The sequence below is a fragment of the Hetaerina americana genome, unplaced genomic scaffold, assembly GCF_022747635.1.
Source record: "Hetaerina americana unplaced genomic scaffold, ioHetAmer1.1.p SCAF_5, whole genome shotgun sequence".
Taxonomy (NCBI): Eukaryota; Metazoa; Arthropoda; class Insecta; order Odonata; family Calopterygidae; genus Hetaerina; species Hetaerina americana.
In genome coordinates this window covers 65084013-65111127 of record NW_027287095.1, presented here as the reverse complement: position 1 = coordinate 65111127, position 27115 = coordinate 65084013, and the positions used below count along the sequence as shown (strand labels likewise).

The 27115-nt window shown below is 42.5% G+C and overlaps 1 protein-coding gene across 3 annotated transcripts in view; it reads right to left on the bottom strand.

Annotated features, from left to right (window-relative positions):
* LOC139693944 (uncharacterized) overlaps window positions 1–27115 on the bottom strand; it is a 108936-nt gene that overhangs the window by 38658 nt on the left and 43163 nt on the right. For 2 of the 3 annotated variants that reach the window (XM_071592292.1, XM_071592293.1), the window contains exon 1: window positions 23319–23594. In XM_071592292.1, the coding sequence (XP_071448393.1) occupies window positions 23319–23552 (234 nt within the window). In that variant the 5' untranslated portion in view covers window positions 23553–23594. Of the gene's footprint in view, window positions 1–23318; window positions 23595–27115 lie in introns of those variants that run through there. The other variant, XM_071592294.1, reaches the window with a different exon arrangement.

Sequence of the window (27115 nt, the reverse complement as noted above, 5' to 3'; positions counted from 1 at the left end):
CTGGGAATGAATGAGCACCCTGTAACGGAGTATGGAGGGACAGGGAAAACAATGTAGTTCTCATTACTTACCATTAGCCACCTAATTTTAACACGGCATCTCGGGGAAAAAACTTAAAAGTTTTTCAGGCTAAGGGAGGCGGAAATAAAACAATGCTGGGAAACACGTTAAAATAAACCAAAATGTTCAGGTTTGAATCGCAGCACGGAATTTATTCTGTATTTCATTATTTAGGTAGAAAGTTGCTGTAATTGTTCCCGTCAACTCACGCCTGTGCAGTAACGTGAAAATACTTCGGTTACCAGAAAACCATGTATTGACGAATGTGAACCCCACACCCCCTTTGCCATTGCCTAGCATTTTTTCCGAAGACAAGTCCTGTTAGCCCCTAAAAATCCCTACCAAGGCCACAAATTGAAAATACCAATAAACTTTAGATTCTCGCGAGGCGTAATTCCGCCTACGGGGGGCCATCATCTGCGCCACCCACTTGCCTACAGGTTTGAGGAATTCTAAAGAGGCTCTGATTCAACTTTTCCGGGAACGGTAGGGCCAACCCATTTCCCAAGTCCGCACATCAGAAATGTGGCCGGTTTCTCGCAATTGAGAGCCGCATTCGGGCCATCTTTAGGCTCGGGCATTAACATCGCAGTCACTGCCCCTTTCCGATTCTTCGGACCGCAGAGCGAAGTGGGATTCCGCACAGCCAGAGGCGACCAGCTGTAGGTAGAAGGGCGTGGGCTGGTCGAGATTCCAAGTCTTGCCAATTCTCCCACACGCCATTTTTTACGATACAAACCGCAAACGTGGTCGGAAGTCATACCTCCGCCAACACACCCACGTCAACAACTGCCACCGGTGCTTGTAAGCCCTCACATTTATTGACTTAATTTCAATAACCCCGGCTGAACGTGATGAAATAACTCAGGTCGGCTGGGTCTTTTTTCCATGGGGGGCTCACAGGTAGCACCTCATGGGCAACGAGCCTGTGGTCGGTCCTGAATAACGCTGCAACCCTTTGAGTTCTCAAGTCGGTAATTTACTCGTAACTGGAATCCACCGAGTCCGGACCACCAATTCATTTCAAAGTCGTGCAACTGATAGCAATAATTATAATGTTTAATTTTGCTCTTCAGTCCCTAGTAACAAAATCAAGACTCACAGCGTTGAATTACACTACACGTTTCGTCTCCTCTAAATAACCGCATTACATAAAGATTCCATAATACGATTTACACATATAGTTATGAAGTGGGATATGAACTCTTCAAACGTGTCTCAAAAAACGTGACCCATGTCGTGTCACCTTTCCAGTTCAGCTTAGAGAAACTAAGAATATTACTAAGAACCACTTATTTGCCTTTTTACGCACGTGTGTCTTTTTATGACGACCCATCACCTGAAAACGTTTTAAAGAACCGCTTGTCATCAATTATATTTGAAAGGCAGCTGGATTGAGCGAAAGATGACACCTGCCATATAATAAAATATAAATCGCAGAACAGAATTATGGGCGAGAATTGAGGTTAATTATCTCTCAAGACGGGGAAAGAATTGCTTTTGACGACGCATTGGTGAAAAATCTTTCTTACTCTCTTGTAGCATGCGTCAGCATAGGGGAGTGCAGTGATGAACAATTCATGGAGACAAACACCACACCATTCTGTATCGTTTCGGCCACAAAACAATGATCGATGTCAATGAGAAAGAAGACCAAGTTCAAGAAATGTCATGATAATAATAGGCAGACGTGTCGTCGATGGCCGATGATTGGACGTAATATTATTCCCATACAGCCAAAATTCCAGGTCCCTTGAACAAACTTAATATTATTTGCGACACTATACTCGATTAACACAAGCATACCAAGTGTGTGGAATAAACCTTAGACGTGCATGCCATTGCGTTGTTCTCATTCATGCTTAGGGTACGTTGTCCCACATACTGCCGAATAATCCAAAACAGGAAAACTAAGCCCATCACATTGCCTAATATTCAAAATTAAATATACGGTCACATACATACAAGGCCACTTTTATGGTTCAAGCAACTCAGTAAAAACTTCATCCACTTCGATTTCGACCTATTAGATGAAAACAGCGCAGACCGCCCTATTCTGATGGAATGATTGCTAATATGAAGTGACCCACGCGAAATCCAATCAATTTGTCTCAGGCGTAACTTAATGGAAATTACACAAAATATTTAAAATTAAAGGAGTAACTTTGTTATTCCACATGAACTTTATATAAAATGACCTCGGTTTCGACGTTGGACGTCATCATCACATAATGCTAACGTCGAAACGTAGGTCGTGTTTTAATAAAGTTCGTGTGGAATGACAAAGTTACTTCTTTCATTTTAAATCCAATCAAGGAAAGAAATACCACCTAAAAATTCCCCGTAGCCGGAATACGAACCAGATCCTCAGCGTAGGAAACCAGTAAAATTTCCCACACTCATTCAATCCCCTTAACCGGAAACCAAAACTGAAAGCACGCTGACGTCGACTTTATCTAATCATCAATCAGGAGCATCGAAGAGTAACTATACCGTTACGCGCATCAAAATGTTTCAATCTGAATTTCTAAATTTTCGGGGAAGTATTGGAGGGAAAATTTTCCACCAGGATGAATGACATCCAAGAAGCACAGGGGTATTACTACGCACGGGTTTATCAGATGGATTCATAATTAATATCGAAAAGATATCAGACGTCAAATCAAGGCGATCTCGAGAGCGAGCGCACGAATCTCGAAACCGAAGTTTTTTTACTCGTACTCACGTGCAATACGACCATCAAAGGCGGTTCAACATGTGCTTAGCGGAGGGGTCGGGAACTAGAGCACCCTTGAAAGTTGGCACCTGACAGAATTATTGGAGCGCTCCAAGGTCACTCGATCTTAGTGACCCGCATATGGCTGCTCAGAGGCCATAACTTCGTCCGTTATCACTAGGATGGACGTTCCAAGCGGGTGGCAAGAGCGATAATGGTCACTGGGGAACTCTTTTTTTTCCTTCAACGGAAGACCACTTCTCACATTTCGCCACACACAAAGGCAGCTAGATGAATATCGTTCTATGACATATCAGGGAGCACAGTCTCTTTCAAAAATGGAAAAACATGAGCGTTTCCCGATGAAAGTGAAGACTGTAATAAATAAAACTGCACATCCATTAAAAATCAGAGAGACAAGACTGTCACGTGCCACTGATCTCACTGCCCAAGCTGGATGTAGCGATTTTTGAATGCGCATTGACTTCGATGAAATTACGCAGATATCCTCCCGGAGACAGTCGCGGAGTTAGAAGGTTAGTTATTTCAGTAATTCTTGGTTATTCAAATTCTTAACTAATGTTAATTTACGGCGGGTACGATATTTCCAATTTATTTCTACTATTTGCGTCAATATTAATTATTTCTGAAAAGTGACGTTTTAATTCAAATCGCGTAAGTAACAATCTTTATTATTTTTAGCCAGAGCCCATCGCCGATTATAATAATTCTAAATAAGTTGTTTCAAACGAATTCATATCTTATTTCCAAAATTCAGCCGGATAGAACAGAGCCAACGCAACTTTTAATGAACGCCGAAGTTCAAAAGCATTATCCCTACGTACTATTGATATGCTATTTTTTCTCAATAGGTTCCCAGATAAGATGAGGTTCTCATATTTTCTTTTTAGTAACATAAAAATCAGAAGAAATAAACACTCAATTATCAAATACATCAAATACTCGTAATTACTAAAGCATTAGTTTAGTTTCGCTAAAGTTGATAACAAGCCAAGCCGAATAACCTAATATATAAGTAATTAGATCCTCCTCCGCGTCACACATCATTAAATAATTTTGCAGAAAATTACCGAACTTTAATACAGTTGATAAAAATTACCCAACTACCCAGTCGGTAATTATTGCATGACCACCCAATTTTCTACGCCGAAATCAGACAGTCACATGGAATTACAAAAGCATATCTTCCACACGGAAAAAAATTAATTGCACAGTAAAATTGCAATTTGGCTTTAATACCTCCCATGAACTTCAATATGCTTCAATTATTCTTCAGTGCCATACAAAAATGTAATATTCTAGATTAGATAATTAATTTAGGTAAAATTACATGCTGGCACGAGGATCTCCTCATCTCTTCTCATTTGGTATGACCTGTGAACAATCTTTTTAAATTTAATGGCATTATAATTGAATAACTAATTGACTGTACCAAAAACCACTGAATGCATATTCTCAATGATCCGCCTTGAAGTTAATGATGAGAAAACTCGGACGGCATAAGTGATTTTTTATGCAATGCGGCAGAAAAACACTCGAAATTTCAACACCCATTCAAGTGGGCAGCGAAACCAAACAGGAAAGCTTCGCGCTCTTTCCTTCTCATTGGACAACTGAAAGTGAAACTCGTTCTTTCCTTTTGTGACCGCTGACAGCTGGCCTTAACCGCCTCGATTTTCTTCGCACTTTGCATGCATAAGCTATAAAAGATACCTGAAAAGAAGATCCGAAAGCTTAAAATATAGACAAAATGGAACCGAAAACAACGATTCTTTTCTAGACCTCTACCATCGAGTTAATGTGTATCGATACTGATGTGGGTGTAGGGAGAAACGAGAAGAATTATAATAAATTCAGGGCACTCTTTGTAGGATCGAGAGATCCAGTGATGCTTGGATCGACGGAGATGAAAATCCCTCAGAGCGACGGCATCTCAAGACGTCTGGCTCCGGGGCAGGCTCTCATTCCCCATCCCCCGTGAAGCCGTCAAGGACATCAAGCTCTTCCTCGCAAGAACTCCAATAAAAGGCACTTCTGAATCAATTTCGAGGGAGAAGCGACACGGGACCTAGCAATAAAACTGCACCTAACTTTTATAACTAAAAGCCATTTCCCTCAGAATTCAGCGGGACCGTGCGGTAACACGGGTGTCCTGTTTACAGAAAACTAGCTGAACTTTACACACGATTCTCACGGGATAACTTTTTGAGGGGTCTTTGAAAGACCCCTCGTTTTGTCGGACCGCCGAGCGAGGATAGCTACGATGCAGGACCCCCTCCCCGCGTCCTCTAATTTTCTCATCTCCTAAATCAAGGGCGAAGTTGAGGAACTGAGTGCCGTTGGTGAGTAATTGCATGCCCCAGAGAGCAGCTGCATTCAACCGTCAATATCCTCACTCCTCTTGGTACGACGGAGATTTCAAACGAGCGTACTAAGGAGGAAAATAGATTTCCCGACAGGAGGAATGGCCAATGGACCTTTGATACGTTGTGTTTTGCAATCTGCAAACTTATTCCAAGTATATACTGTTGCGAAACTATTAGGACGCTGACGCGGGAAGTTTATATCTGTATCAGAAACACGTCGGAAATAAAAGCAAAGACACCGCCGTTGTAGAGCAAGTGTGTCTTAAAAGTTTAACGAGATACAGTCGTAGAAGAAAACGGAAGCCTTGGAGTGGCTGAAAGGGATATGTTGTAATTTTTGGAGAGACAATAGAGAATGCCGTCCTAAAAACCTAGTCGCAAACTTTGCTCATGGCATGAAAACCGTTTATCTTGACTTTCCATTTTTTCTGCGAACAGAAGAATATAATTAATTTGAATTTGTGACACAGAGACTCTTAAGGAAATGAAAATATTTGAACCCATAGCAAGAATAATTTCATCATGAAGTGTCACGCTGACGGGCCAAAGAAAATACATCCACATCCATAAATTTTAATACATTAATTAACATGTGTTCAGGACGGTAATATAAAATTTAAGCTTGGATTTCTTTTCTCGTGAGCATCGATTTGGAAATCCTTGGTTATACGCTTTCCCGGTCGGAAGGAAAGTTAAGGGCGGCAAATGTGCTTCAGGGCCCGCAGATGTTGCGCATCCTTGGATTCTCCCTCCGAGGCAGAATTGCCTTCCATTCCGAAAGACCGCTGCGCTCGTCGTCAGTCGGTAGCGGGATCGCATCATCTCTGCTCCTGCCAAGGCGGAAAGTTAACGCTTTGATCAAAGGGTGGACCCGAGTGGATGGCTAGAAAAAGCAATTTCAGCAGTTCCCGCTGCAGACTCCCACTTCGGTCATTACTTGCCGAGGAGTTGTGAGTCTGGTTCCTTAATGAAGAGCGAGATGCGAAAGCATCTTCTGGAGAAGACGCCCTGGCTCATCTACGGATGAAGATTTAATCCCTTTATTTGCTTCCCGAGCATTGCCCCTACAATTGGCATCGCAATGATAACGACCAGAACAATATCTTAATCGCCATGCCTCAAACGAGATATCTGGACTCATGTCACTAATGTCGTGAGGACAAACAAGCCTAGCGAAGAAGTTCAATGCGGAATTTCAATCTCATTTCTGCGATCCTCTACCGAGTTAACAACGCACAGCCGGCATGGGATTAGAGTGAAGATTCGATTTTTATTCATCCACATGATGAGAAATCACATGGCATTCTATGGACATAGCTGTGTCGGATAAACTATGCGATCGCAAAATACCTATTAAAGTGAAAAATATAATTCAGCCAGGATCCCTACTCAATAGAAGGTAACAGCAATTTTAGTATCAAATATACAACATAGAAAGTTACAATATCAAAAACTAAACATCAAAAGAAAACCAAGAAGGTGCTATTAAAAAGGTCTATCGTTTTACGTGACTGAGAGCACCTCACACAAAACAAATCCACATACCTCGCGGGTTTCAAAGCCCGAGTATCTTCATGACATCTATTTTCACTCAATGCATCTATAAAAATCTGCTAACATTCTCTTACCTTCAACTTGACGTTCTTGGCCATGTTTAGTCACGTGAGAGTCACTCTGTAAATAACGTACTCGATCGATTCTCCCAAGAGGCCGATTCGCATATAATATCGATTGCATAGTTAAACGAATAATTGCCCACGAGATTATGGCCCATAATTCCTTCCTTCGAATCAAGCAAAACATCATGGACATACTCCCACTCGTACTTAGTCGAAGGCACTTTCATTATGCCAGGGCTCCGTTCAAACTATTGACGTGAATCGCCCACTGCACGAGTAACGGCCACATCTTCCTAAAATACGCTTCATTTGTTTGACAGCAATAGAAAGGGTGGATCAGGCTAGTTCTCCGGCAGCGACATCAAAAGGCGAGAACACTTGGCGCATGACACGAAGGGTGGAGCTAATTCAGGCACCTTCGCCCCTTCCTGCCCATCCATCCACCTTCTTCCAACGCGCTTTATTTCCTCCCAACTCCGCGCGCTGATGACCGAGAAGCAAGGCGCAAGTTAGGGCCTTGCGTGCACCGCACCCGCAGCAGTGTTTCTTCCCTGTGAGCCCTTTGGTGAGGCCCACTCACCGACTCGGGCGGTTAGTGAACTCGCGTGATTAACAACGCATGCACTATTTCCATAGCGTTGAGACACTTGACCCCGCATATGGGTGCGAGCATTCTATTCGGTGAATAATTTTCCCTTCGTATTCATATTAGCCTTATATCAAAAACGCTCGTGCCCGCTATGGACGTGACTATCGGCAAGAGTGCGTGGAAGTGCCATTTATTTTTGGACTAGCCTCGTGGCAATGTGAGACTTCATAATCACATGAACTCGAAATTTCTGTCAAAGTACAGGGTTAGTTCCCTTCGCCTCGGTAAGGCTAGTTATTTGGAGGCCCGATTCCGGCGAAAAATAAAGCCCTAGCATAAGCGGATCATAAGACGATAACATTAATTTCGTACGCGGCGAGGCTAGTAGTAAGAACTAGCCATCTAAGGGGTTAAAAGAAAGAGTAAAGAACTACTGTGCTGAATATTTATTGGGGATAGGAAGAAGTGAGGCACACGTGTCGCAGTGATAATCATTAACCGAAAAAAAATCAAATGTAATTAGAATATCTTTGTCCGTTTCGTGGATTTGGAGAAGTCTTTCGGCAGATTATAACGGATGAATTCATGAAAGCATGGCAAAATAAAGGAACGATGTCTTGTTTGAAACCTGTACATGGACCAGAATGCATAAGCGATGAAAGCGGACGCAGGGATAAGCAGAAAGGAAAGAGCTGACCGTCATGGTTCGTCCTTGTTCCACTCCCACGAAATGGTAACACAAACTCGGTAAAGGCCTGGGAGCAGATTGAAAGAAGGCGGGCAGTGAATAATAGCAGCAGCATTTTCGTATGTTCAAAACTTGAGTAAGCCAGCCAGGCCAAGGATAACATTCGATGATGAGCATTTCAAAGGATCTTTGTGATCATTGCGGATTAAAGATAAATCATCTTAAAATTAGAGGTTGCATTACTATGAAATTCTAAGAATAATTGAAACTAAGCTAAGCATTAAAATAGGAAGGTGCAACTTATCATTTAGGACCGATATCGTATTATAAAATGTCAATGGGAAATATTGAACATCAGGACATTCAGAGGGGAACTACGTGAAAAAAAAAATTTACCACGAGGATGGAATTGTTGACCACGACTCGAGAGAGATTTTGGTTAGGTTCTATTAATGACGAAAAATAAAGTCTTCTGTGTCAGCCAAAGAGCGGAACAATGGATGTATAAGTTGGTGTACCAGCCTGCCGTTCTGAATAAAATGTGGAGTACAAGTTCCGTCAGTAGCACAGGGCCGTTCGCCGTACAAATACGCAAAAAGGTCATGGCTTTGGGCACGTTCATGATAAGTCCATAAGTGGACGCCATTATGGCACGATTGTCGTTTGAAACGACCTCACTCGTGTATTCAGCAAATAATGCCATATGATAAAAAAAATTGTGAACGGGCGAATCCTCCCCCCACGCCAAGAAACTTGGGCGTTCATTTTTTTCAAACAATACCAAAACATGACTTTAATATGGCGAACTCAGGGAATTCTAGAAATCGCATTCAGATTATTCCTCATTTTCTACAAAAATTTTCATGTACGCTCGATATCACTTATCTCCAGCTTTTTCACCTGGCGCCTATGCAATGTCATACTCGCCTTAGCCTAAATACGGCTGTGTGAGAGTATCGTGGAGGAAACGGGAGACCTTGACCTACTCTTCAGTGGCCAGATGATTAAGTTATTTTTTTGCGTTGCATCACTTACGATGTTTCCACAAGGTGTGGGCAACGGTTTCCTTTCATTGCAATTCGGTTGCCCAGGCTCTCAAAACATGAAGCAGTGATCTGGACGAACTACTTGCAATATCTGGCGATGCTTCTCAATAGTTTATGCAAAAGGATGGAAGATAGTAGGCAGATAGCACGGGCCGCATCAGTCAGATCCGGTCCGCTGACCTCAGGATGGGCCGGTTTCACCGAATAGGCGATGAGTCAATCGCACGAAAAAAAAACTTTCGAAAGAAATGGTGCTCAGAGATTTAAGACTCCCTACGTTAGACTAAAAAATGTTAAACCTGTAACAGAAGTTATGACGTCATTTTGCAGTCGAAGAACTAAAAATATTCTGACGCTTGGATCGGAAAATATGGGCATGCATCCCGACGAAATAAATTAAGAAAGACTATCGCCTGAATAATGAAATCAACTCACCTTTGGGTGAGTTTACCATAAAATGAGTAGACACCCATAAAGGTCACTTCGTTTACACTGACTTTACCTGACTGACTTTGTCACGTACTCGGAATATAAAGCGAGGAAGTCAATGCGGCCAATCCGGCAATCCAATAAAGTAAAAAGAAATTAAATCACTCGAATTGATACTGACAGGCAGCAGTCACTTACTCACATACTATATCTTAAGAAATCCCCTTCCGCGGAAAGTGATGTCTGCGCCACATGGCCACTATATGCAAGTAGTATGTGCCATTTAGTCCCACCGTATAATTTAACATAGGCCATCTATGCACACAATACGATCGCTCATTTCAACAGCTTGGTGCGACGCATGATATATATATATATATATATATATATATATATATATATATATATATATATATATATATATATATATATATATGTTTATGAGAAAAACATCCGAAAACCTGAACACTTTAATCCGAATTTATAAGAAGCAATTCTTTCATTCGATACCCATACCCAGTTAAAATTCTTTGCATAGCAGTACAAGTAACTTTTCCTGATAAATTGGAATAAATATTAATATATCATATAAGCTATTAACAATACTTAGATATTAACTGTATCTTTTAATTAGTAAAAAAGATTCAACCATGGCACCGTCGGCGAATTATTTCGACCTCAACGGATCAAAAGATAAGTATTTTCTTTCTTCTTATTCTGAAATAAACGTAAATACCTTTTTCCGGTCATTATAATTTTCAAAACTATTACGCAATCATCGCATATTGAGGGCCAAATCAAAGTGTTGCAAGCTTTCACTTCGTAGATATGAAGCAATATGTTCGTAAAATATGTAAGTAAGTATTAATTTATTCAATCAAAAAATAATTGTTCCGCTTCAATTTCGACATCAGTTGCCCAAGTCCCGGAAATTCCACACGACGGCAACATATAAGCCTTTAAATGGCAAAATATTATGCGACATCTCTTGCCTTAGGACTGCCGTAAAATATTGTAATACCTAACCTACAACTAAAATGATTATGAATTATTTTCTTACAACAATAAAAATTCCTATAACATTATATAAAGAAATGAACGGTATAATTTTAAAATCAGGTAATCGTTACGGGGCTAGGAGTTTTTGTACGATTTAATCTAAAATGTATTGCAATCAAACGATTCCTTGCATGCATATCATATTCATAATTTACGTACATAATTTTTCACTTTGATTCCAGTACCTGAACTCCAGTTATTCGATTATATTCAATACATAGTACCTCGATTTTACAAATGCGTACGTACTAACCTAACCGCCCCAGAACTTAAGCATTCTACGGCCAAACGAAATAACCAATCTACAGTAGCATTTAAGCAATCAACTATTAACATTTTTAGATCCAACAAGACAGTACTTGGTGAGGCCAAGACATTTAATGGATATCAATCACACGAGGCCATCTGTTTATAAGAGTTGATACAACGAGCATAATCTGACTTAAGTTTTTATTTTTGAAGCATGCCTCCTGGATTTCGATTAATCAATTCATTGGTAAATCATCCATTCGGGTAACCCCCTTAAAAGCAAACCTGTATCGAATCGCCTACCTCAAACGTCAACCGTGGAAAACATCGCTACATGGAGAGGAACACAATTACCACGCAATATATTTCAAACAAGTCCCTGCCCACCTTTCCCATATAAGACTCTCGAAGCGTCAAGCCGGAAAGTATTTGGCGTGAATATCCACAGGTAGTCAAAGAAGGAGAGGGTGTAGGGTGGGAGGAGGGCGGGGGAGGAGGAAGTTAAGAGGGAGGAAGGAGGGTGCGGGTGGGCGGAGGGTGCGGGTGGGCAGAGGGTGTGGGTGGGCAGAGGGTGTGGGTGGGCAGAGGGTGTGGGTGGGCAGAGGGTGTGGGAGGAAAAGGGTATGGGAGGGGGTGGGGAGGGCGGGTGGTGTGGGAAGCACAGAGACTCCTTCTTCCCGCACCTTCTCGCCTCGCAATCCTTCGTCAACGACGTACCTTAGTCCGAAGGGCAGCGAGGTCGAGAGGTTCCTGTAAAAATTCTTGGGAGAGCGAATCTACAATCTGCAGCGAGCCAAAAGCATGCTTTCATGAGAGACATCGAATTTCAGTGACTATATAGTTTGAACATCCCCTTAGGTCGCCAAGCACCATGAGACGACCGGCAAATGGCATTATTTCGGAAATCGAGCTAACTACCATTAACTAGGAACGAGTATAATGCCTCGGTGCTTTTCTGTTATTGCACTCGACCCATTTACATTTCTATGCAAATGAAGTAACTTATTTACAATATTTCAACCTAAGTATCTTTGTCATTTCGCCCTTTCGCGCACATTCTGAGGAACTGCCATCGAAAAGTGATTGAAGAGTGGCAAAATGTTGGTAAAAGAAGGCGACGAAGGTCATAAATATATTCCCATTCCTCATTAAGTAGTTGGGCCAATGGTGAATTGTACCACTTGGTCAGGGTACAGGTTTCTTTTTACCAGCTGCATTTACGCGTTGCGTGACGAAGGGGGCAGTCGAAGAATCGTCACGCCACCGGTCTAATCACCGGGGCTCAGTTCCAGCTTCGGGCGGAGAGCTTCACAAATGGATACTCTATCCGCAAAAAACTGACATTCCCACTGACCACATATCTTCGAAAAAGATTTTTTCGCTCTGAGCCGCCGGGGAAATTATCCCTAATCCTGTAAAGGAATAACCCTCACCGCCGTTCTACATCCATACACTCATTTTATGGATTCACATTCCCACATTTCTCCCGATTTTCCCGACGAACATGCCATCCTATATCCAGACTTTTCTCCAGAGTGTTTAGAATCTGATTAGGCATATTTTGTGGATCGGCTGTCTTCGCTTTGCGTGCCACTGGTATCACTGAAGTCAATTCGAAACTATAGTTCCGGTTCTCGCCAGTCCCAGGAATCTCTCGAAAACACGAACTGACCTCATAACTAAAAGGAACGTCTTTCTTATTGGGAATCCCCGATTCCCATACCACATCAACGAATTTTAAGCCCAATTTCCGACATTTTCCCCAATTTTCCCACTGCTAGGCCATCCTTTGAAGTTTAATGACAGTAGTCAGGCACCTTTCCAAGCAGCAAGAAATTTCTTCGGCAGAATTTTCCATGAGACTTCCATTTTTCCACCAACATTTTTACCTAACTCAATATTAAAATCCCTTTGTTTATTCAATTTAAGTCCATTTCACTGTCAACAACTGCGTGACTCCTGCGGCAACCCGCACGAAACTGATTGTTTCCGTTGACCGTTACATTGCAATACGAAGTTACATTATGGATTCTTGAGAATCAGACTCGCATATGCGTATTTGGCGGCCCTCTTTACACATCCTATTTATGCCCATATTCATGAAGGAAATATATAAACAAACCCTTCGATATTCAACTATGACATAACGAATATTCTAGAATCTTAAGACGCTAAGCGTTTAAACAGTGTTCTCCATCAACTAGGTCTTCGTCGTTTTTTAAATATGTCATCGTGGAATACATTGGGAAAACTTGGAATCACGAACTGAAAGTTTCATTGATCCATACGAGTAAAAATGGAGAGACGGAGAGAAAATGGAAAAGGAGAGATATTATGGGAGTAAGACCCGGAAGGACCAGTCCGCCGAGAACAAATTTATTAGTCGGTAAATAGCGGCACCGGGGAGAAGTGATAAGAACTGTGCTTTGCGTAATAAGAGCGAATGGTTAGAATAACGATTGGGGCCCACTAAGTGAACTTCGGGATGAGGGCCGTGGATCAACAGAGAGGATCGAGATCACAACGGAATTACAACTGAACGGTTACAAGAATGGAAACCCGATCCACGGGAAAATGAAACCAAACAAACTTTTAAAACCGAAATATGACGGGTTAAGTGCAATTTCATTTGTTCTCAAAATGAATGGAATGGGGGAACCCACAATGTTAAAATTAAAAAAAAAATAATGCCTAAAAATCATTAATAGTTTAAATTTTTGGAGCTAGAAGGTGAAGGATAAAAATGTTTTCTACCAACAGAAAATTTTACGACACTGGCGCATTATTTTGCCTTCCTTCGATAACTGTGTGAAATCATCTGGGAGACTTAATCATACATTTTTTTGTATTATGTGACATAAAATTTCATCGTTGTTCAGCGACTCATTCATGTTTTTTATCAGCAAAGCACTTGGCTATGTTTCCAACGCTGGCGCGCACCATTTCAATAGGAAAGGAAGTGGAAAATTCAACCGAAGTATCTTGAACGGTAATGATTAAGATGAAATTTCTTGGACAACACTGCTTTCATGTTGTAAGGTTAAATCTAATTACCACTTTATACTGCGTTGAGAATAAACTTAATTACATTCATAATAGTTAAGAATTTTGTGTTATCTTCTCTAAAGTTAACGCAGATTCGCCATTTTACTATTAACAATTTTAACGTAAAAGCTAAATGCAGAAGTACTAAGGGATGATACTAGCATTCGGTTGCGTGAGCTATGCCCTGAAAATAATTTAACTCATGAAAAAACCAATAATGTTGCCAGGCCTAAGTCCCACAGGCAAGAGAAACTATCTGCAAGACCTTTTGTTAATTGCCGATTGGAAATGCCACAAATGTATTCAACGGGTACGGGTTCAAATTGCAAAAAAAATGACGAACCATTTTCCCATACTTTCTTTCTTGGGGTTGAAAACTGCGTTGGCAATGTGCCCTTAATGTCGGCATACTTTGTGACTGAATTTGAATCCGAACAATATGCGGAGCTGAATATTTCAGTCAAAAACCAATGGCTTTCTACACTTCGGGATAGGAGGATGAACAGATTCAAGACGGACGAGAGTAGGAGATACCGACGGATTCCTTTTATTAGGAAAAGGATTTTGGCGCAGGAGAAATGAGGACGCAAAGAAAGGGCATAGAGAAGTAAGCACTCATTCACAGAGTAAAAATCGATCGACAAGGAAGACTGAGCGCTCTGGGAACTTAATTTGCAACAATTGCCTACCATGTTCTCGAGAATCGACCCGATGCATGACGATGCCAAGTATTTCTCATCCTTTCCTTCCATCAAGCTTGAATACGCCTTAAACTTCTACACATATTTAAACACAGAAACAAATTCTCTTCTAAGAACTTATAAAGGATTCTTCGGTATAGAGCTCCACACTCCTCGTTTATAGCACCGCCCGAGCGTTGGCCGAAGGAGGGTTAGGTTAGACCGCGGTCATAAACTACTGACATATAAAAAATAATCAAAACTGACCAACCATATTCCTTGAAAATCACACGTTTCGAAACCAACTTGAAATGTGTTCGAGGTTTTAACGATGGATGGGAAACATGGGGAGGGTCAACGGGGAAGAGGTAAACAGTGTCCTATCCATCTTTTTCGGAAGTAACCTGGGTTATCATGATGAAAGGTTCATTCGAAGCGAAAAGCGAACTGACCACCCCCCTGCGACTCGAGACCCTGAATGACTCGCCGCGTCCTTGTATGGCCCCTTAAAACTTAACCGTCACCAATTAGTAAGCTGAGTGGGCGACCACGACGCACTAATCCGACATCCACCTACTAAGCCTTTCCTTGGGCTAAATATTAATGATTCGGCTACAATTAGCTTCAACTGAAAAATGCCGATCTTAGCTCGTAACATGAATAGCCAACACCATTACACCAATGATTACCAACACAAGGAGCTTGTTAAGGTGCCCGAAAGTAGGATTTAATGTCCACCTTAAAATACGTGATGGCATTTTTTATTTTATACCATAATTATAGTTTAATGCCCTGATATCAAAGAAATTATTTCAAGGGAATTCATTAACGCACAGGAAGAATTGACAACTCGTATACTATAGAGCTACGACACTAAACTAAGACTCCATTCTCGCGTGGGGACAATTAAAAACTGCACCAGTACCAGCACAAATATAAGAAATATGTATACATGAAATACTGTACGTGTACGGGCAATAATCTTCGAATAGAACAAAGAATTCAGTCTACTTGATTCTCGGGCTGTCTCCCACAGTAGTGCAGGGCAAATCGAAAGTTAAAATGCAAAAATTGGAAACTGTTGGGGTACGGAAAAGAGCACAGGAGTCTACGATTACATACAGCCACAGTAACCGGAGTGAGGTAATTAATTTTAATGGTGGTATATTAACTTAAAAGCAGTCTGTTGTCACTGTTAACTGCTCCACTTTGTGTCGGTTGGATTTTCTTCACCATGGAGATGATTTTTCGTAGTTAAATGAAACCTATAAAAATTAACTCGGTGAAACGTTGTTGCTGATTCATAATGAATTAAAACTCAGAGCTCAGTTACCCATTTATTGTGAATATTTATTTGAATGCTTTTTAATATTATTATTCGACCATGGCACTTCCAATTCAGATGTGGCATTTACAAACATGGTGATCTAAAAATCATACAAATGAATATTCAGCATTCAGTAGGTGCTAAAAGTGAGCGCAAGAAAATTTTGGGGGCATGAATTCAGTAAAGACACCAAAAGACGGTATGAATTTAGTGCAGCAAGACTCAGAATCGTGAGCAAAAAGCAACGTGGGCAGATCAAGTTTCTCAAACGCCAATTTCCAATTAGCTACTCTCTGGGTTAGGAGACTTGCGAACATCCTGAATAATGCATTTATTTTTCCAAGGAGAAAAGGTAGGCAGGTGTTACCACTGGACGGTAAATTTCAAAGTACCCATAAAAGTAGGCACGCTTACAGCAAAGAAGCCCGATTAACATGGTAGAATGTATTACCCGGGAAGCCCAAAAAATTATTAGATTCCGAATCCCATTAGTGCCTTGAATGATGTAGTGGATAGTTTATTTTATTGACGAAAAGATTGTAGTGCCGAAATATCAAACGGTCAATTAAAACCCAACAACACTACTTACGAAAAATAGGACTGAGGCGATACCAAGGATGAGTAGCAAACATTTCTGAGTACACCGCGTGGCGTGTGGGATGTGAATACCAATGAGAGGTGTCAGAAAATAAACAAGAATTTCTTGACAGGTACGACCAGTGCTTAACGTAAGGATTAAATTGTAAGCCCAATACCAAGAGGACCTATAATACATACCCAAGTAAAAATTGATCGAGGATAGGTAATTTGAATGTATTTGTATCCGTAGAACCTACGTCTGAAAAGCAACTAACTATACGAGATCCGGTGGGCTGGCAGAGAGGGGTAAAGAATGATCATCGAAACGGAAAGAAGAGTAGGTAAGATGAAAGAACAAAACACCTGAACAAAAATCGCGGCCCTGATTTTGGTAAGATTTATGACCCAGCTTGTGCCCTTTTTTGAAGGTTTTCCAAAGTTAGTCAGATTTTCAAAGGGGACGCGGGGTACATCGTGCTTTACTAATGCACATATTATGACGTTTATACTTTCTCTGTTTTTCGGACAAGAAAGGCATAGAGAGAGAAATTCTAGACACTGACAGTATGCTCCGACAGAGGCCTTAACACAGCAAGATAGTACCCATGTATTTTCTTCAATGTTACACTACACTCGCCCAGAAGTTCGCTAAATAAGCTACTCCCACGTATTTTCATCCTGTTAAATATCTATATAGGTGACTCTTTGGATTACTCCTTTAAGTCAGCAATTTTTCCTGCATTTACTCCTGGTATTTTATTAGGCTTATATTGCCAGTACTGATAAGTAAATCAACGAAAACTAATTACACTGCTGATTCAACTAACCGAAAAAGGCAGACCTTTCAAAAAGATTACTCTAATTACATCTTATCCTGGTCACGCTGTTCCTCAATGCATCAAAATACGCTTCACTCGTAAGAGCAATTTTTTTGAGGATTCGCTTGATTCACCGCATCCATAAGGGAGCCGCTACATCTCAGATTTCATCAAAACAGCAACTGACGAAAGAGGATGGGAGTAAGGAGGCTCACGTTCCCATGGAACCCAGGGGCAGATGTATCAAATGTACGGCGGCGATCACGGTCACCTTCAATGGGACACCTTGGCGGTCGGAGGGGTTAGAATCCCCCTCGCACGTGGTCGGCCGACGACAAGCCCTCCGGGGAGTGCTTTAAGTCGGCGGGGGCGTGGCAGGTGGGTGGCTGGACCCAAGGGGGTGGGGGAGAGTGGGTTGGGCGGAAGGTCGTCAGACGAGCCTCGTGAGAAGTTGCATCACTCCTTGGGCGGGAGGAGGAAGGAAATGGGCGAACTGCTCATCGATCCGTCAACTTCGTGTGCTTCCTCAGTCAACCGTGGCATGGCCTCTGCGAATGGGCGGGTGGGGGAGGACACGACGGTAGTGTATAAAGGATCCCCGCCACGCGGCCACGTGCTCACCAATGGGAACCTTGTGGACTAAGGACGTCAAAATCAAAGGTACACTGAAGAATGCAATTGAGGCGAAATCACGTGCGTTCGCCGAGCGACATGAAAAAATTAAACCAAGGTCTCGCCTCCGTGTGGAAAAGTGTTCCACTCGATAAAAATTTCACTATCGAGAGTATTTTGCTAAATTAAAGTCAGCACGTTTAATACCCTCCTGCCAATAATCTGTTTTCTGGAAACTGATCGGTACTAGGCATTGAAATATTTACGCCAAACGCCATCAGAAGAATTCATTCAAAAATCCATAAGGAAAACTGACCTCCCTGTCCATGGATTCGGTCTGAGAATAATGCTTCACTCGAAACCCAGTTACTGATTCGTAAAACCCACAGAAAATTTCCGACTTGTTACATTTTAAAACCATGTAATTGGCCAGAGCATTTCAATCTGGTGCAGTATTAAGGAACACACCACTCCACAACGATATATCTAATATATGTACGATTCTCACGAAAGTTATCTGCAAAATCAGCCGAAAATGTGTTAACGATATGTTTTTACCACACATTTACCCTTCCCAGTCCACGAATTATCAGGACAATATGCACATCTAAGTTTGATTATCAAAAAAGCCCATCAGGTTTTTAATATTACAGACCGGATTAAAAATTATAATACAACGGGAGGGTATAGACGTTTTATAACATGAGCTAACAAACACTGGAGTATTCTCGTAATATATAGTACATTATATAAATGGTTGAAAAAACTTGACGAATATATTTTAACACATGAACCCCGATTACACACGTATTTTCAATAAAACCTTCTAATTATAAAATGACGGACCTATGCATTCATCTTCCTCTTAAGGTACAGAAATATTGAAGTAAAATGGATTTCAATTCATTTAATGATATTCTATCATTTAATTGATTTCTAAGCTCAGGCGCTGAATAAGACCATTTTTCCAGATTTAATCGGGTTTGACGAACACAATGGCTATGATTGAAAAGGAAATCTTCATTCCTTCTAAAATTCTTAGCCCCTGGTACTCTACTCCGAGTGAAACGAAATTCCCCGATTCCCGATTTTCCGCCTAAGACTGAATTTGGGGTTCTGAAAGAATTAATAAGAATGACATCATTCATTTGATTGTTGTTCGATGCCATCAGGGCTCTCGGGTCCCGTCGCTGCAGTCACCCGACAGAAATCGAGCATTTCGATGGCAAGCTGAATAGGAAGATTGCGGAGTCTCCCAAGTAAATAAATATTTCTGTGGCCACTGAAACACTCAAGGGCTCTTTACAAGCTCAAAATTGACATTTTACAAAAATCACTATACCCCCAATACAAATTTAAATTCCTTCGCATTACCATCTCATAAGTGACACAAGTAAGTGAACAGCTCATGCACATTCAAAATAAGGAATGTGAAAGGATGTCGCAAAAAGTAATTATCTTCAGACAACATCGAGTACCAAAAATGGCCGCAACCACCTCGATATCATTCCTAAATCATCTCATAACCTTCATCTTTTTCTCCTCACAATCAGATGAAATATCGAGAGATAGAGGGTGCTTTCCGAAAGTAATGCAATTGAATTTCCTCCGCCGCTCCTATTGGTCGAGGTGGGATCGATCCACTTGGAGTAGCTGGGGACTCTAAGCTTTGTCGCTAAACCGGTCTCAGTGCTGTCTACCCTGTAGAAGCGACAGAACGTCAGTTATTGTAGACCTCTACTCGCCGACCATGTGGCGAAAATAATGGAATCGACGATCGAGCAACGTTACGCGATATTTTTTTGTGCTAAACTGAAAAAATCTCTTGAGGAGACTAATAAAATGATTCGCTAGGCTTACAGGGACACTGCTCTGTACTACTAACAAGTTTTGAGGTGGTTCAAGGCCTTTAAAGGGGGCCGAGAAGAGGTTCACGACGAACAACGCTCTGGGCGGCCGTCAACCAGCAAAACTGAAACAATGTGGCCCGTGTTCGACAATTGTTGGACTCGGACCGTCGATTGAGTGTCAAGATGGTTACCAATGAACTGAACTGTCGTCTACCGTTGTTTTTCGCATTGTTACTGAAGATTTACTGGTGAGGAATATGTGCGCATTGAAAATTAACCTGATTATTTAAACAACGTCATCACTGGTGATGAAATCTGGGTTTTTGAATACGACCCAGAAAAAAAACACCAAAGCACACCGGCCAGTCCCCCAAGCCGAAAAAGGCAAGAATGAGCAAATTAAAAGTGAAAACAAGGCTCATTGTCTTTTCCGACAGTAAAGGAGTGGTCCATACGGTGTTTGTACTTCAAGGACAGACAGTGAACGCTGCCTTCTACGAGGATGTGCTGGAAAAACTCCGTAAAACGGGCCATCAGGACGAGAAAAGACATATCCGCTACCTGGCAACTTCATCACGACAACGCGCCTTGCCACAACGCACCACGGGTCCGCGAGTTCGTGGCCAAACAACAGGTGCCAGCGCTACCCCCCTCTATAGTCCTAACGTCGCCCCAGCATACTTCTTGTTCCCTCGGATTAGGGTAGCCCTGAAAGGAACCCGTTTTTCGTCCAAAGAAGAGATACAATCAGCCATGACGAAGACCTTGCGAGAGGTCCCCGAAGACGCCTTCCAGGGCTCGAACCGGTCATGGCCGAGTCGCTGAAAAAAATTGCGCAGAGGCCCAAGGACAGTACTTTGAAGAATTTTAAGTGTTTGTACAAATCTGTTCAATGCACTACCTTTTTAAAAATAACTGCCTTCATTTCGGAACGCACCCTATATATACATTGACGAGGCCTTCAAAATTGTAACTCAATTTGGTGACTCGGCGGATACGTTATGAAATTTGAACGAGTATGCACTAATTATTTCTAGTATTTTCAACATTTTATAGCTCCTGTGGCAATAAAATGCTGAAGATAGACTAACGTTAAATACGTACGTGTGTCCATCTCAACTCCATTGAAATATTAATCAAGATATTTAATTGCCAACGCACCTTTCTTTGACGCCATGCCCTCGGAAAGCTTTGGATAAAAATATTTTACCCAATAAGAGGTGTCAGTCCCGGCTTTACCCAGCATCGGTGGTCTTAACATTAAGGTATAAACAAGAAGGCACCATCATTGGTATCGATGATTCATACTCCAGTGGAAATAGACGAAGAACGCAGTGTCTTAAAGCTGACGCATCGGAACTGGAGTGCCTGCTTTGTTGGCCGATGCCATCAGATATTTAATATTCTTTATGTCCAACCTCTGACAAACATCAACAAGCCTTAATTGTCTCGCCCGAGAAAAAAACAAACGCTACGACGCTGCGTTTTATACGCAATCCTCCGACGTACCGTGACTCGCCCATTGAGAAACCTTGGGAGTAAATGACACACGATAGTGATTCCTTGATAGATGTATGACTACGGAAGTGGCACGTTAGAACGTGTTCAGAAAGTGAGTAAGGTTTCAGCGATATAAATAATAAGCTAAGGCAGAAACACATTAACGTCCTATCACCAAGTAAACACAATGCATATGAAATGCGGCCATCACCAAACTGCATTTTATTTGGCGAACAGGAAACGGTGATTCCAATCTAAAACGTGAAATGCAAAGAGAGAAAGGTCGAAAAATTTCGAAATTACGACAAATATATTACAAAATAATAGTCAAGAGTTACACATTGTAATATTACGGAAGCATCAAAAGTTAAAAGGCCAAATTCCAGTTCCCATATATTTTTCATTATTTTAAGAGATGTTAGACAATTGACTCCAATAACAATTATTAAAAAATCCACACTTCTATGTCAAATGAGGCCAGTTCGTGGCAATATCTTAAGACTTCTTCCGAACTTTTTAATAGCATTTACTCTCAATACCCAGCAGGATTGCATTACATCAGCACTGGTATTGTTTTTCAACAGAGATATGGCATTTTATACCGAGAATAGAAAAGGACACACAATGTACGAGGCAAAAAAAAAATTGCCAAAAAAAGTTCAAAAAAGAAAGTAAGGCAAATTTTCAGCGTGGTGCACGAAAATATCTCTGTGGTGACTTCCACGTAAACAACAACAAACGATTAGACCCTTTTATATACGTTTTACACTGTTTGGATTGCCGTCACCTACATAAAATTAACTACATACACATTGTGATCGTAAAAATAGACACGTTATGCGCATCGCGCAGGCGCAGAACTACGAAGTCCACACAGCAAAAGGGCATATTCACGTACGTGCACTCGAAAAGCCAAATGTGCTTACCAAGGCGCATAAAAACCGCTGAAAATTTAAGAATTTTGTTCTAAGATCGGCTGGTTCACTGCTCAAAGGTAAAAATCAAAACTAATTTTCTCAAATCCCTCAAAAACCAGCTACGGCATTCAAATAAAATCTCCTATCGCCTCAGAGGCCATTTTCTTCGTATAAAAGAAGAGCAGTTGAACAACGGCGCTTTCAGGTTCAGCCTTCAAGTGCCTCTAAAAAAGAAACTGAGAACGCGAAAGGGAGCCTAAAAAAAGACATGACGAACAACAGCGCCGAAAAAAAGCTGTCCAGACGCCAGGAAAGCTCTATTGGAAATAATCAATGGCAACGACCGCAATGTGTTCGGCTTTACACGTCGAAGGAATGTCAATTAAAAAATAATGTTATTCAAACAGTAAAAATAGCTTTAAATTCGATACAAATCAAACTTTTAAAAATTGCTTCCCAGCATATACGACATCAGAGGCAAATTTTATTGACACGGTAATAGTATAATAAACCAAACTAAATTGTATAATTAATTTTCAGAAATAACTTTGCAGCTTCCACATAAAATAACTTATTAACTAATAAGTTATTTTATGCGGAAGCTGCAAAGTTATTTCTGAAACTCCTGTTCGCAATGGATTTCCACAAAGTCTCGGCCTCAACCATCAGTCACATTGTATAATTAAGTTGAAGCATTCAAAGAGCAAAGGCATCCGGGATTTCCTTTCGTGTTAATTCATTTCCCTCAGAAAATGAACTTCAGGGGGAAGAAATCCCAGCTGAATTGGCTCTCCAAACGCATCACTCCGCGTTGGCCTTCACTGTGAACTTCACAGCATTCGTTCGCCAGCTAGCCGAACTAAAATGAATCGAAAAACACTATGAGGTAGGAATGTTTGAGGCCCATAGCACAATCATTTTACACTGTCAGTAAAACTTTCAGTTTCAAGCGGCCCATTGAATAATTACACTAATTATTTTCTCTGCATGCCAACTGCAATTTTGGGAAAAATGTTATAAGTTTGCCGTTCACGCACACACAATGTGATGCAATTAAAATTAGAGAGAGAGCAGCAATGTCATTTCCCAATTTCACATCTCTGATGATTATCACTTAAAAAAGATACTGAAATATAAATTTCACTTACGTATTCTCTTACGTCCCGGGATCGGACCGCCTTGTAGGAAGCGTAGGCCGGGTATAGTGTCCCAAAGACGAGTCTGTAAACAAAGAAGGCTGAGTGAGCAACGATTGGACATATAAGGCAGAGAAGGGCGCACAGGACGGAGAGATTGGTCATGGTCACGGGACATCGGACGCGGGTCCACCGAGGACACGCATCCTCGGCGGCGGCAGCGAGGGGGCAGGCCTCATGCTCCATCCCACCCGCCGCCGACACTCACACCCCCCCGCGGACGACGATCTTCACGCCGAACGCACCGCCGCCGACACACCCCCCACCGACCCCCCCTCCTCTCAACGCCATCCCTTCCCGCCGGCAACACCACGTGCCACGCTACTGGAGGAGAGGGATGCCAGGGTGGAGGGGTGGACCACCAACGCTGCTGCCCAACAATCTCGCGATAACACACCATTCCTCTTCGCGCTCCACGACTCGCACACGCTCGCAGAGAAAAGGGAAAGGGGGAGGATGTTGGGGGCGGGGGAGGTGGACAGCCTGCGGACCGCCCTTGGGTAGCCACCGGTTTCAGGTGTGGGTGGATCGGGGGTGGATCGGAGGTTGTTGAGGCGGGGTGCGAGGTGAGTCCGCAGGTGCCCTTATTTAGCGAATTCGAAAGCAGGACGAAAAAGGGGCGGCCGTGGATGCCTTAATGGTGGTCGTAGTGGACTCCCCGGGGGATCTGCCGACCGATCCGCCGAGGCCTCCCGCCGAAGGACGCTACGTCGGCATCGCTCAGGGGCAATCGCGACGCCCGCCACCGCGGCCGCAGCCATCGACCGCGCGCAGTCATCACAGGTATATGACGATGACGGTATCCTGGTAGTAAACCGTGATCCGGTACTCCACTTTGTTGGGCTGCGACATTCTGCGCGGACGTTCTGCCGGGAGTGCGGCGGAGCTCGGAGTGCGCGGTGGCAGACGGGGGCGGCGAGGGATTCTGACGGGGGCGGCGAGGTGAGCAGCAGCGATCCAGCTCTCGCTCCCCGTGACGTCGGGACATCGTCAAGGAAAGCGTGGGAAACGCGGCCAAGTCGGGAGTGTGAGGGCGGGCGGCTTGGGAGGGAGCGGCCTTCAAGAGAGACGAGGGAGATGCGATGGCATCCCGGGGGATCGATCCACGGGTTCACCCGAGGAAGCGGTTACGTTGCTAATTTTTGGGGTGCTATGTCCACGCTGTGGCGAACACTACCAATCCCAGAGAAGAACGATGGGTGTTAAAATTTACGAAGACAATTCTAAGACACCAGTTCCATCAGTTAGCGCATCCAGCATAGAAATTCATCGAAAGCATTTTAACGTCTTCCAGTCTCGATCCTACATCCCCCAAACAATCGTTACGCTACCCAATGGTCGATACAAACAGGAAACTCTCGCCTTGAAGATCTAATGAAGGACCACATCGATCATTAAGCTCGGGCCACCTCGAAGCCCTGATGGATTGCCACCAAGGGCGGCGGTAAATATGCCCCTGACACGGTGCTTCTCGGAAATAGGACTGCCGACAACTGCTCATCACAAAATAGAACTAGTGCATGGACCTCTTGGCGACGCCCAGCTTGCCGACGGAGGTTCACAGGCCGTGCTCGTTCAGAGGGAGTATCGAGGCATCTGAGGATTGCAAGAATGATCCCAACATGAGACTACCCCTTGTTCCTGAAATGGTGCCAGGCTTGAGGAGGGAATTCCGTCTGAAGCAACGTCTCCTCCAAAAAATCTCCGGGCCCACACCGGATGCAGGCCGTGCTGAATTTCCGAGCACCCAGGATCGGAGGATGCCGACGATAAACGCAGGGGCGAGGTGGCTTTGCACGGGACGTTGGGATGGGGGGCAGTCGTTTGGAGAGGGAGAGTGAGATGGGGGAGGGAGGGACCTATCGACCGAACTGTTCACGGGTCGAGCCGAGGCGTAGACGGGGGAGAGATTTGAGGGGAGGTCTCTGAGACGAGGAATGGCGCAGAGGAGCGTGCATCGTCAGGGGAACACGCGTCGCCCCCCCCCCCTTCCCCCCAGATGAGATTCCGTGCAAGCAGCGACAAGGAGAGGCGTAATTAGATGTCGGGAGGGGGACGAGCTGGCACGGAGCCTAGGTCCAAAAGGGGTATATATACCGATGGGAGGGGTAGGAGCCACTGGGATGGGGAGAAAAGGAGCATGAACCCCAGGGAAGGGGTACGATATCGTACGTGTTGCTCGCTCTCCATCTCTCTACGGTCGGGAAGCGAAAGGAGTTCGGATTTTTATAAACGAGTCTACATTAATCCCGCTTCTCTCATTGCAGAAATAACATTGCGCTCGGCCATGCGAGCGGAATAATGCCAATTCCTCATCGACTCAAGGTTAAAATGCAGAAAGAAGGCGAAAACTGCTCAGATGAAAAGTAGCCAGCAATATTATGCATTTTAGTGCGATTACTCCTTTATTCCGTATTTTGACTGCATATTTCAAATTTCAGATGGGCGATCAAGGAGTAATGCGGATTATTAAAGAAGTATAAACAATTAACATGAGTGTCAGCGCATAAAAAAATTTAGAACGCTTTTACTCTCGACGAAAGCACGAAGAATCGAAGCGCCGATCCAAAATATAAAAACTTTTTTGACGATTCACATATTACGATGCAAGTGCTTACAATTCGAAACACCGAAATATATTTGATATATTTTTACGTTATCAAGATTTCTGCAATCGGGAAGAATTATTGCGACATTTTTTGTAGGGCCAAAACATTCATAAGCATTTATTACGAATCGGAGAGGAGGAGGTCACTACTGGTACAGATACCCCTGTGTGACCAGAGAGAAGGAATTGATTACCAAAATAATTATAATAGTAGGCAAACCAAATGCATCTGGTAAATGAGGGAAGTGTACAACTATAACTTCACTATTAAATGCACGCATTTCCAGTACTTAATAAGTTTATAAATGAGATACATTTTTTCCATCAATATCCAGTGTCCCGGGTATTTACGCCGGCAATGAGGTTAGCCCTCCTTTTTCTCCTGTAGCTATTTCAATGAATATCTTTCGAGAAGACGTCGAACCTCTCCACTCTGTCTTCGGTGAACTTCAGTCGGTTATTCCTATCGATCAACACGATAACACATTAGTGACTATTCAGATTTGTAAAACAGAGTTTAATCTCAACACAGGATGCTAAACGTTACTCACATATCAGCTGGCACGCATGCATGAGAGGTGATTTGGAGCTCAAACACACGTTCATATTAGCCTGAGCATACCAAAATTTACTTAAGGGGCAAAATCAATTTTAAATAACCAAAACAAACAGCATTACCGAAATAAACCAATGGATGAATAGATAGGAACAATAAGTTCGACCGTGGGTGCATATAAAACACGATTTTCGGACGAACTGCCATAGTTGAATCAACAAAGGCAACTCCCCGACTTCCTCCCCATTTAATCTGAACGCATGGGAACCGTGGGCACGTGGGAGACATGATCAACCTCCGCGACGTCGGATTACGAAAGGGGGTGAAAAAGAATGGCAGAGCCTGGCACTAGAGAGAGAACTTAAGGTCGACGAGGGAGGGCACGGACAGATATGCTGTGTTTGTATGTGTATATATAAATATAAAAAATACATATACCGAAAAATATATGTGTATATGTGTGTGTATATATATATATATACACATATACATATATATATACATATATAGTATATATATATATATATACACATATATAGTATATATATATATACATATACATATATATATACATATACATATATA